At 32.7% G+C, this 12731-nt stretch overlaps 1 protein-coding gene and 1 long non-coding RNA gene across 12 annotated transcripts; one reads left to right on the top strand and one right to left on the bottom strand.

Annotated features, from left to right (window-relative positions):
- Nucleotides 1-1230: 1230 nt before the first annotated feature.
- LOC120187909 lies at nucleotides 1231-3307 on the top strand. 11 transcript variants are annotated; one of them, XR_005522352.1, is made up of 7 exons: nucleotides 1231-1465; nucleotides 1570-1637; nucleotides 1754-1892; nucleotides 1987-2099; nucleotides 2239-2364; nucleotides 2796-3084; nucleotides 3165-3307. XR_005522352.1 is itself a non-coding variant. In XM_039191506.1 (6 exons), the coding sequence occupies exons 4-6, from the start codon at nucleotides 2266-2268 to the stop codon at nucleotides 3244-3246; spliced, it is 465 nt and encodes a 154-aa protein (XP_039047437.1). In that variant the 5' UTR covers nucleotides 1231-1637; nucleotides 1754-1892; nucleotides 1987-2099; nucleotides 2239-2265; the 3' UTR covers nucleotides 3247-3307. The 11 variants fall into 11 exon arrangements, 7 of the variants coding, with proteins under 7 accessions (XP_039047437.1, XP_039047434.1, XP_039047435.1 ...); XR_005522355.1 differs by having other exon boundaries at nucleotides 1231-1892; nucleotides 2796-2894; nucleotides 2984-3084; XR_005522353.1 differs by having other exon boundaries at nucleotides 1231-1892; nucleotides 2796-2894; nucleotides 2987-3084.
- Nucleotides 3308-5968: 2661 nt separating this feature from the next.
- LOC120187911 lies at nucleotides 5969-6572 on the bottom strand. The gene is made up of 3 exons (XR_005522356.1): nucleotides 6521-6572; nucleotides 6092-6425; nucleotides 5969-6032 (listed from the first exon to the last, which is right to left on the bottom strand). It is a non-coding gene; the product is annotated as an uncharacterized LOC120187911 (long non-coding RNA).
- Nucleotides 6573-12731: the final 6159 nt, after the last annotated feature.

A 12731-nucleotide genomic window follows, 5' to 3' on the forward strand; every position in this document is an offset into this window, starting at 1 on the left:
GGACTAAATTATAAACTAAATAAAATTGAAAGACCGAATTAAAAGGTTCAAGATTTGATTTCAGTGACCAAAATGAAAAGCTACAAAACTGTGGTGGCAGCGGGTATAGTTTACCCATGCGAGAAATTATAGATATACCCCTTCCCCAAAACGACATCGTTTGGGGAAGGGTTTAAAAATCCCTTAAGGCCGGCCCTTAAGGGCTAGCTTCTCACTTTCATCTTTCCTCTTCTCTCTCTAGTTGAGAGAGAAGAAAAACTCTCTCGCCTCTCTCTAGTTTTCTGTCGCCGGCCGGCCACCACCAAAGACGCTGATCACCACCGCCGGCAGCCACCAACGGTGGCCGAAATTCCTAAATTACCCTAGAGTGTAGATCTCGACCTCCTAAGGTCGAATATGGCCTTCGCTTGTCCTAAAACGCTTTAGATCGTTCTAGATCTAAAATAAATCGAAGGTTTTACCTTCGGTTTTTACAATGACTCCGGTGGTTCCAAACGATTTGGAGGCTTTTATGATGGTAAGATGCTCATTTTCCTCTTCTTTATGGTTATTGGGTGTCGATTTGTTCTCGTATTCTGCTCTCTGTTTAGTTCATTGTTCTTGCCGTGGCTTTCTGTTTGTGTGTTGGTTGCCCCTCTGTTTTGGTTATCTCCGATTCTTCCTCTCTGTTCATTTTTGCAGGTACGATGGCTTTATAGCCATCTCGGTCGCTTGCTCGAACCGGTTAAAGGAATGGAGTTCGGTGAGTCACAGAGCTATGTGGTGACTCACCATAGAGCTCGACATGTGGAGGGGCAGCTGGCTTCTGGAGGCTTCTGGCGAGGCGGCGATTTCGTGGCGTGCCACTTGCAGCTGGAACGTCTGGAAGCAACGGCGGCGGCCGCGTGGCCCTAGGGTTATGATACCCTAGGGTTTTTTTGTTGGACTGCATCAGGGCCGTTGGATCATATTAGATCCAACGGCTGAGGATCTGCGGCGGCTGGGTTGAAGATGATAAAACCCTAACCGGGTTTTAGGGTTTATTTTGGGCCAACTCTGTTGGGCCTGATTGTTTGTATTTGGGCTTGTAATAATTAATAAATAATATATATTATTAATATTAATAATAATTATAATAATAATAATAATTTTAATAATAATAATAATAAATTTAAATTTAAAATGAAAAAAAATTGATGTCTACACTCTAAATTTTTGTGTTTGGTTCCCGTAAAAACCTTTGGTCAATGCAATTATATTTACGGTCAACATAAAAGAAGCTCCTTCGTTCCCGTAAAACAACTTACCATAGAAAAACGGGAATTCATTTTACGAACAAACTGCTTGACCTTCTTTGCCTTTGATCTCCTTTATTCTCCGATCAACTATCATCATCTTCTTCTTACCAACAATAATTACTCAGCCCACAACAAAATCAGCAGATTTTGGACCAGCAAAATCAAGTGAGGAGCTCTACGATTCCAAGGTAATATTTCGAATCCCTAATGCTCCTCTTTCTAATTCTCAAGCATAACTGACATGGGTGAGAAGGAATGACATCGTGTTACGGACCATTGATCGATCTCTCAGAAGCTTCTCATCATATGGGTCACTTCGTTCAGCTTCTGGTTTTCGTTCACCGTTCCAGTCCTGTTCAGGTTTCTCTAATCTGTCCCTCTGTTCAACTGTGTGGGTCTATGTTTTGTCCTTTTTTTTTTCTTCAATAACTGTGATTTCTAACATCTCCCTGTGTTCCGTGTTGGTGAAACGAAAGTATAAATTATCTAAAGGAGGAGAAATAATCAAGACGGACATTCAGGTGGGCGATAACACTCAATCCCTTTTCTCCGTCTCCTTATGGAAAAAAGAACTGCGATCAATTGCTGCTGCAGGCGACATCGTCTTATTGCGAAGTACACTGACTAGTTTATCTTCTTAGTCTCTTAGTTATTTCACTATTAATTCCGTTTAAATTTGTGATACTCTATATTTGTGCTTTAATCTCAGATGTCAAGATTACAAAATTCTGAGATGTTTTCGAGGCCAGAAGTGATGACTGATCATCTTTACTCTGTCTAGTCCACCCTTACCAGTCCCTTGTTTCAAAGAGTGTGACTGAAGTATCTTGTTTCAATATAATGGTGTTTTATCCATTTATATATATGTGTGTGTGTGATATTTAATAAGAGTGTGAATTCAGTTATTAAACAATAGAAGCTCGTTAACTAAGTGGAGCCTTGTGTTCATACTTTGTTGTAGGTGCAATTGAATTAGTAGCAGTGTAAAATGGGGATAATGGTCAAAGAAAAGCTTTCCAAGGTTATAGAATGGGTGCGGAGGACCGGATATTATGCTATTGAGAATGTTAACCCGTATGATCATCAAGTATTCGTTCCTCTCTTCTATATTTTATACTAAAGTCTCATGTTTTTCTTGCATTTGCTATTTGAGGAACTTCAAAATAACCCTTTCATCATGCTTTTCAATTTTGGTAATGTACCTTTCATTATCATATATTTTGTGATGTCTTGTTGTGAATTATGTCGCCTTGCTAAAATTGCTCATGCTTGAATAGAAGTGAATGTTTGCCCTATTTTATGTATCTTGCTATTGAATTTGTTTGCTTTGGGATAAATTTTTTGCTTGTTTTTAAAACTCGTCTGATAAAGTGTACCAAATTAGATTACCATGCCTTTTCCTTTTGCTTATTTATCTTTTTGGTCTATAGGTTCTAGCGTATAGCTGTTATTTAATCCATGTTTGACTATATTTGTTCTAAATGTTTTCAATAATATATATGTTTGATTTCACTTCAGAAGAGGCGACTATCCAGAAATTGGAAAGTGCCAGAACCAAATAAATGGAGAGAATGTCCCTCACTTTCAGAGGTTTTGTGCCTGAGCAGTCATTGTAAGGTGATATTTAGTGCATCTGTTGGAGAGATTTTTCTGCCGATTACATGGAGGCGTATTGGAGAATCTGAAAATGAAAATATGTTTATTAGCAGGAGATTATATACATCAGCAGGCAATGGTTTAGCTGAAGATCTTATATGCACTGGTTGCCTGCTATGTGGTTCCCCTTTGCATCAAGAGCACGGGTATGGTAAGTATCCTCAAATTTTCTTGCATGGCTTTTAATGTTATGAACGGATAGGATTTCGATGTCTATATACTTTCTAGCAGATCTATAGTTGGGAGAGTTCCACTCTATTGTGAGAAAAGCTCGGATCGCCTTCATGCAGTCAACTTGATATATAGACTTTAATCATATGTTGGTTTGATGTGTTGTAGCACTAATTATGAATTAGACAATATTTTTGTATTATTATGGTTTGATAATATCGTTATCTTAATGTAGTGTAGTTTTAATTAAACACTTTGTAAATATTATTATTATTTATGTACTATTTTTGTTTTAATAATGATGTAATTTTAATTATTTACTTTGATAATATATTTTTAATAAATTATCGAGATTATATCAATTAAACCTACATATAATATTAATTATGAGTTAAAATTTAATTTTAAAAATGCTAATAGATAAAGTATCATGAATACTTCAAACCTAAAATTGTGTATTTATAACACAATCAACATAAATTATATTATCTACAAATTTAATTTCGAGTACTTATATAAATAAACATTTCATTTCAAAATTTTATAAAATATAATTTTATAAAAATAACTTAAAAAAATTAAAATGTAAATAACAAGAAAAATATAAAAATATATATATTTTTACAAAAAAAATAGATTTCATAAATTGTTTTCGGGAAAACTAACCAAATAGTGTAAAACATTTTACAATGCAGCATCCAATGTAAATTGTTTTTCTGGAAAATGTTTTTCTGGAAAATGTTTTTCAAAAATGTAATTCATTTTTCAGAATTCAATTTCCAGAAAACCAAGTACAACTAAACAAACAGACCCTTAGACTAGTATGGATTCCATATTTCCATTGTTTATGTGCGATTATGATTACATAAAAAGATCAAAATAAAAATTAAAGCCCCTATGCTTCGTCAAAAAGGCTAACGTTTGTAACATAATATAGCACTTACCTTAGTACCAGAGAACTAACAAATTTAACATCATCATATTACTAATAATAGGTCTATGCTTCAGGACATTTTCCTCATGTTGGTTTGATGTATTCCCTTTTATTTTTAAATTTCAAAATGAAAAAAAGGCATTGAAATTATATAGGAAAATCATGTTTTGTATAATTTAAAAAATGAAAATACATGATTTAATTTAATAGAATTTTAAATTTTAAACAATTTTTTTAATGAGATAAAAAACATTAAAGAGAGGAACAAGGAAGATAAGACAGAGATTATAGAAGCACACATTATTAAAGCAAAAATCGTTAAGCGCCGAACTCAAGTTACGATCTTCAAAACAGGGTGTGGGTTTCAAATCCCACTTCTTACAATATATTGTTTTCTCTCTTTATCATTGATGTTGCCATCACTATCGTCTACTATTGTCACCATCATCAACCTTCGTAAGTCTCACGCCCAAATCCCAACCATAAACTGTTCAAGTTAACATTATTACAAACAACAACAACAAAACCCTATTCTCATATGCAATGGGTAAGGACATGTAGGGTAGTAGGTTGTCCCCAACGCCCGATTGAGAACAGGTTCCGTAGAAGATCTCCGGCAGTCGGAAAAATTAAAAAATAGAGATAAAAATCCAATGCATGTATAAATAAATAAATTAAATACGTGCGTCTATAGTAATTCCAATCCAAGGAAAATGGTGAAACAGATGCAAAAATTGTTCATGTTCAGAATCATTCTAATCTTCTATAGAATTCTAATAGTTTCAACCATACATTGCAAAATTAACATGCATTTTAGAGGTTCAAATGAGGAGAATCTTGAAAAGCATGAGTAAATTTCCTTGACGAAGGAATACAAGCTGAAACATCGAGGTGTGTTAACCTATATTTTTTATTTAATTTCAACCACACGTGTATTTAATTACTAATATTTGTTAATTATTTAACAAGTTCATATTTTTGGTCTAGCTGTTGAGTACTTAACATTAAGCTAGTTACTTTCGAGTTTGAAATCTCACAATGTCAAAATTTAAGTTGTTAACCTTTAAATAAATCAAATGATGATATGCATCACCATTTGATTGATTGAAATTCATTTAATACAAAATATTAAAATAAAATTAATTTAATAAATATCTTTGAACATTACTCAAAAAGTGATGATGTGTGTCGTCATTCAAACGACTCACTGTTCAAATCAACAGAGTATTTAAGTTTCATAAAGAAGATCATTACTGTTTGAACATTACTCATATTGTTTCAAAAGTGAAAGTACATTCACATAAGCTCTAGAAAGATAAAAAACTGGAAAACATATGTAAATTAGAAGTTTAAGTGTTCAATAGATGCGTCAGATTCGAATAAAAAAGCAAAAAAGAAAAAGCCTAAATCTAAAAAGAAAGATGACTTCGAAATCTTGTAAATGTTACTACTTTCAGCATCCAACACCAAGAGGTGTCCCTGCGGGAAACTTCAATAGAAAATGGTTCAATCCCAAGCTTGCTTCCATCAAAAACTGTTTTCACAGTGTATCCACCTTCAAATTTTATCATGAAAAGGCTCAAAACAGTTGAAAGAAAAAAAATCTCATCAATTTCATTTGCTAAAAACACAAATTTTTAGATCACATAAAGACTAAAAATCCTCGAAAACATACATAAGCCTAACACAATTGCTTGATTGAACATCAAGCAAACACAAGAGTTACCATTAATTTATATTTAAAACGCTGCTCCAACCAAAACGGCACCAATTAATAGAGATCCAACTGAAACGGGGGATTTTGAGGAGAATGATGCATGGCTCTTCCTTGCTCATTTTTTCCAACACTAACAGCCATGATCAACTGCCAGGGAAAATGAAATTGCATTAACAAATTAAACCCGTCCTATAAACACCAACACCATCCCATTGGCCACAACTGAGATTTTTGCATCAGTTACATAATTAAACTCTCTTTTCAGGTGCATCAAAACCTAGGTTAGTTTAGCTATGCAATCATCACTTCCTCTTAAAATCATATTTAAAGACAAACATTGAAGTGGCCCTTTTACATCAATGCTGAAAATTATAGTATAGTTCAACCACATAATATATGTTGTGCTTATTATTTCTTCTACGAGAAACCAGCAGTTCAACTCAAGATTCTCAAAATTCAACTACCTTTACTAAATGGAACGTATAATTATAAGGTTCCAAACAAGACTAATTGAACAAGTTTTGAGCAGAAACAAACTTCAAAACAACAATTATAGGCTTAAATGAGCATGATCCCAAATACCTAGCACCACCTTCTTTGAAGAAACATTGTTTATACTCACAATTTGCAGCTTGATTGTCTTGCCATCCAACTCCACAGTTCTGATTTTCTAAATATAAGCAATTAAATAAAATAAATTCTCACATTCTTTAATACATGAAACAAACTTACATGTATTTGTGCGACAGAGAGAAAGAAACTCACGAAATCAACACCGATGGTACTGATGTAGCTATCCACCTAAGAATCATCCTGGAAGAGGGGAAAAAACGCTTAAAGTCCTTAGCCCCAAATTACACTTAAGATTAGCCTCAAAATCAAGCTCATCAATCACTATTATTAATTAAACGATAAAAAAATTAACTAAAAAGCAAGCCGATGATGTCAAAACAAGTAAAAAACAAATAAATGAAAAGAAAATTTAAATTTAGAAAAATCAATAACAGCTACAAGAAATTAAACTTGCAGCGAATCTGAGAAGCAAACAGGATTTCCCGAAGGAGGGGTCGCCAATAAGCAGAAGTTTGAATAGATAATCGCTAGAAAAAAATTATAATATTATATATATATATATATATATATATATATATATATGGAGAGATAAACGAGCAAATATTCAACTTTTTCAAAAGAAATGCAAGTAAAAATATAAAAATAAAATAAAATTAAGGAGGAAGGCTCACTATTCGTTGCTCATTTTGAGATCCAAAAGACTTGAAGATTCTGGAGACGGATAGTTGAGCAGAGAAAGGGAAAGTTCGTTTTTTTAGTTTTTATGTCAACACTTGAGATGTTTTCTTTCGATTTCTTCTCTAACGACAATGGTGACGGAAGCCACGACGGCTTCAAACGGCATCAAGCGGCGGCTTCGTGAGAGGGAGATACAGTTTGGGTTTATGATAAGAAAACTATACATTTGTGGGGTTTGTAAATAAAACGCCATTAACTTAATAAAAATTACGGTAATTTTAAATTAAACGCACTAAAGTACATGTTTATCGTGACGAATTCATAAAAATGGCCACCGTTTAATACTCTATAGCGGTTACTATAAACGCTGCAAAGTTTATCATTTTGTAGCTTTATTTTCCTTTAACACTGTTATTATAAAAACTTAGCAATGTTTGCTCTTATAACGTCACTAAAAGTAACACTATAAGTCTGTTTATTGTAGTGTTAATCAACTAAACTAGTTAACTATCAATCAATTAACGATTTTATCTAAAAGTGAAAAATTTAATTCAAAATAAAACGTTAAGAGTTAAAATACTTAAAAAAAAAAAGAATGTGTAAAATTAAACATTTAGTCAAACACTTATTTTAACATTATTTCAAAAGAAAAGTTATATAAACCTTATGTAAAAAAACACACGCAATACATGTTAGCACCAGTACAAATCGAACTGAACGAGGGTGGAAACATGTTTGTATAAACCTTATATTTAATTATTAAATGAATATATATTTAAAATATTATTATATTTAAACACCTAAAATAATTAATTTTTACCCATATCAAATTTCACATCGATTAAAATTGAATTTTTATAAATGTTTAAATACATATAATGATTCATATCAAATTTCAAATCGATTAAAATCGAATTTTTATAAATGTTTAAATACATTGCTCGTACTAATACAGGTCTTTGACATGCATCTCTCTATATATTATTAATATATATTAAGATAAAATTTGTATAATTTTTTCTGAATGCTTTTGAAGATGTAATTGATATGACAGATCATTACTTACGTGGCATTAAAGGAATATCTTTCATTAAATAATCGATAATGAAAGTTATTTGATATTTAATTTTTATGGTAATATATCCTTTTCCTCCTATTTAAAAAATAAATTAGTTAATTCATTTATTTATATTTTTATAATTAAAGAAAACTTATATGTTTGATTAGATAATATTGTTATGTCATTAAATCGATGACATCATCGTCAATAATTTAATATATATTTTATTAGTTTGAGGTAAATATAAGATAATATTTGTTTGAAATATTTTGTTGAATTTAGATTTTGATATAATAATAATGTGTAAAATTGATTTTGGACTTAATCGATTTTTTAAAAAATTTATCAAAAATAATTCAACGTCGAAATTAACTTGAAAAATATATTTCAAATGTTTTCCAACATAGTAGAACCTTTTCAAAAACATATTCGATCATTTATGTGCTTTAAAGTCAAGTTTCCAAGCATTTTTTTGGCTCAAAGGATCGACCCCTTAGCAAAAGGATCATTTCATTTTGATCAAAGGATCTATCCCCTTAAGAAAGGATCGATCCCCTTAAGAAAGGATCGATCCCTTGCATTCGTAGGTTTTGGACGATCCTTCGAGGAAAAGGATCAATCCCTTTCTAGTAACGGTCGAATTATTTGTGAAAGGGATCGATCGCTTGTGCATTAAATGTTGTTTTTGGTTATAGGTAATGACTATAATGATCCTAACGGCTCCGAACGACTAGAATTTATGAAGAATGTATAAATTGAAGGTCAAAGAATCCCAAGGTTGACAAAAACCATTTTTTTATCTAACTTACTAATATCAAATTCTTTATTGTAAACACACTTGTGAGCTACATTGTTTATTTTGCTCATGTGTGTATTGGGTGAGTGCTTAATTTATGCAAACATATTTTCTATGTAAGGTTTTCTCATTTGTTTGCTTTATTTGTATTATTCTTTACGAGAGTGTGTATTCAAGGTTTTGTGGTATAAACCTTGAAGTGTTTGTAAGGTTACACTTTGTCCTTAAAGGTAAGAAATCTAGTGAATTTGAGAAATCCTTAGTGTGGATGCTAAGGTAGTGGATGTAGACTTGGTTTTGAAGTCGAACTATGTTGAGTTAATCGATCGATGGAATCGGCCAAGAGGGGGTGAATTGACAATTAAAATTTTGGTGGAAGCTTTTTCACAAAATTGAAAGTAATTGCACATCGATTTACAGTGGTTCGACTTTCTCAACAAAGTCTACGTCCACTACCTTAGCTATCCACACTAAGGATTTTCCAACAAATTCACTAATTTGTTCTTTCTGTTGAGGCCAAAGAGATAACCTTACAACTCCCTCAAGAATATACCTCAATTCTTGAGAACACTCTTTTCTTAAAGAGAAGATTACAAATTTGCAAACTTACAAGAAAAAACCTCACAAGGCAAATATGTTTGCACAATTCTAGAACAAAGAAAGAACACTCAAGAATAAATACAATTGAGCACAATAAGTGTTCTTGAAAGCAAAATGAATATTGAATGAAAAATAGGCTTGAAATGCTCAAACTTGAGGTTTGATGCTTTCTCTTTGATTCTCTCTTGATTCTAGTTGCTTGATGTTTCTTGTTATTGATCAATGGCTTCTAAGCTTGTTTAAATACACCTTGAATCACTTTTGAACGTTGGGGGATCATTAATGAAGTTATTGGAGCCGTTTTAAGTGTGAAAACAATTAATATTTCTGCTTGGAGCGTGGGAGGAATCAGTCCCCCTCATGGGGAATCAGTTCCCTAAGTGTAAAATTCAAATATTTCTACAGTTGATCAGGGGGGAATCGGTACCCCCTAGGGGGGGAATCGGTTCCCTCCGAGCATACTGGAATTTCTAGGAGCCAAACCATTCAAGGGGAATCGTTTCCCTCTAGACATACTGGAATTTTTGGCTTTGAAATGGTTCAAAATACTTTGTAAATTTATTTTGAAATTATTTTAAGATTAAAACTTAATTTTACACTTGAGTAAGGATTAAAAATGACTTTTGAAAGATTTGGAGTAATATTTTGATATTCGAATAATTATATCGAATATACTTAGAAAATCTTTAGGAAAATCTTAAAATTCATTTATCTTAATTTGTTATATCGAAATATCAAAATGTATTCAACAATCTCCCCCTTTTTGATATAACAAAACATTTTGGTAATTTTAAGATTTTGAAATCAAGTTTTGAAATTACTCCCCCTTACTCTAACACTACTCCTCTTTAAAACGCTTTTAACATTTCTCCCCTTTTTGTTAAATCAAAAAGACTCGTAAAAGATTTTAAACAAGGTTCTAAAATCATTTAGCCAATTGATTATATAAATATATATATCTTAAGCTACTAAGATCACAATCAAGAGAAACGTTAGCCATTAGTTTCATAATCAATATTCATAAACAATGTGACATGGCAAAATTGGTCATATAGCTAACATGATGTAAATGATGCAATAATGAATAAATTTAACCACACCAAATATATAGAAATATAAGTTCAAACATCCATAATTCATCAAATTAGTTTAAATATCCAACAACCAAAGTAAAAACAATCCAAAAACATTCAAAATGTTGAAACAATAAGCTTTAAGTTCAAAGTACTAAAGCATAACACATAATCAAGTATCCGTATGAGGATCGGGAGGAGGAAAATGAGCTCGCATAGCGGCCATCTCATGTGAGAGTGCATCAATGCGTTCATTCATAGAAGCGTTGTTTGTGCGCATCTCCCAGAGAATTTCCAATTGTTGAGCTCCCATTGTGGATAAATGAGATTCTATAGAAGTGAAGCGATAATCCATGAAAGCATATCGGAAATCAAATGTCTCCATAAAGGATCGAAAGTATAGAGGCATTTGATCCTCTGGCTATGCTTGTTCCTCTGCTCGTGCTTGTTCCTCGTGCTGTTATGGTTCATCGTCGGAGTCGTCAACTTCATGCGGTTGCTCACCGGTACGAACCCAAAGACCAGTTTCTTCATTGATCTTCCATCCCGATTTAGTTAAAGAGAATAGATTGATTTGGTTTTTGAGGGGAAAGAAAGCATCAAGACCAACTCTAAGCCCAACCTTTTTAAACATATTACTAAGAATACAACCGTAAACTAAAGAAGAACACAATTTCTTATTGCGAACAAGATTTACGGTTTCGACAAGTTCAACAAAAATAATCTGTGGAAGGTTACTTTTTTGATTATTTTGGACACAATGAAGCCAAAATAGATCTAAGGTGCGAAGAGTAGAGTAACGGTCCCTGGATGGTCGAAACCACCAAGAGATCATTAGGTGAAGAAAACGGTCATGAAGGTCTAGAACACTTGCACTATCCCTTCGTTTATACTGAGATCCTATCGTAAGTTTTTCATTGTCTAACCCTTCATTATCTAATCCTAATGCTTTGGCAATGGATTCCGAGTCAAGATGAAAGAATCGTCCTAGAAGATAGGATCGAATCCCTATGGTTAAGGTTTCCTCTCGGTTTTTAATGCAAACGGCATTAGAGTAGAAGATACGAACAAGTTGATGGTAGACAATTGGTTCAAGCTCGAAGAGTTTGTCAAATTTCCACTCATGAAGAGTAGGAAGATGACGAAAATTGATCTCTAGCATGGCTTGAAGAGATGGGATACGTTCTTCCCGAATTTTGTAGGACTCAAAGTATTGACAAAACCTATAGTAGAGATTTTGTTTACGACCGGGTTCATTGAAACAAGAATTGAGAATGGTCATGTTTGGATCATCGGGATTTGGAATAGGAATTTGTGGGATATGTGGAGGATTTGGAGGTGGGTTTGGAGGTTGGCTAGAACGACTAGAGGAGGCCCTAGAACGTTTATGAGACATGGTTTAAGATAATATGAATGGATAGATAACATGCATTTTTAAAAAATATGTATGCAAAAAAAAAAATCAATCCCAAAACTCAATTGAGTCCTCAATATTTCAAGGTTCTCTATACCAATCCTAATGGACAAAGTTTTTGAAAAACGTATTGAAAAATAAGGTTTTGAAAATCAATATATGTATAGTTTTCATAACAACAACGTAATTCAATCAAAACACAATAATTTGAAAAATAATTTTTTTTAATTTCGAAAATTTCAAAGAATTTTGGAAAATTATTGTGTTTTTGATGAAATTAGTTGTAAAATCTAGTTTCTAATCACTAAACAATCAATGCCCGGTCTAAAGTTCAACCTAGAACTAATTAAAACTAGTTCTAAAATAAAAAATTAATGAAATAGAGGTTTTAGAAAATACCTTGAAGCATTTCGAATTTGAGTGAGATTAGATGAAGTTTGCACGTTTTTGATGATTCCAACAGGTTTAGGAGATGATATTTGAAGAGAATTCCGATTAAAAACGATGTTTTGATGAAATATGGAGATAGGGTGAGTGTAGAGAGGAGAAACAGCGTGAAGAGAATATTTGAGGGTTTGAGTTTTTGGGTGTTCTGACCGTGTTAAAAACCAGAACCTCAGGGGGGTATCGATTCCCCTACAGGGGGGAATCGGTTCCCCTTCAAAGGGGGAATCGGTTCCCCTTCAAGGGGGGTATCGATTCCCTCTGCACTAAAATGCTAAAATCTAATTTTTAAATACTCAAAATGCTAAATTAATTTTCTCTAGTGGTATTGGCAACTC

This window comes from Hibiscus syriacus, unplaced genomic scaffold (genome assembly GCF_006381635.1).
Source record: "Hibiscus syriacus cultivar Baekdansim isolate YM2019G1 unplaced genomic scaffold, ASM638163v2 tig00113726_pilon, whole genome shotgun sequence".
Taxonomy (NCBI): domain Eukaryota; kingdom Viridiplantae; phylum Streptophyta; class Magnoliopsida; order Malvales; family Malvaceae; genus Hibiscus; species Hibiscus syriacus.

Coding starts and splice junctions, on each gene's coding strand:
- LOC120187909 (XM_039191504.1), top strand. CDS start 2,266: ATGGGGATAATGGTCAAAGAAAAGCTTTCCAAGGTTATAGAATGGGTG. Junction 2,365..2,795: donor TTAACCCGTATGATCATCAA/GTATTCGTTCCT, acceptor ATTTCACTTCAG/AAGAGGCGACTATCCAGAAA. Junction 3,080..3,164: donor CCTTTGCATCAAGAGCACGG/GTATGGTAAGTA, acceptor ACTTTCTAGCAG/ATCTATAGTTGGGAGAGTTC.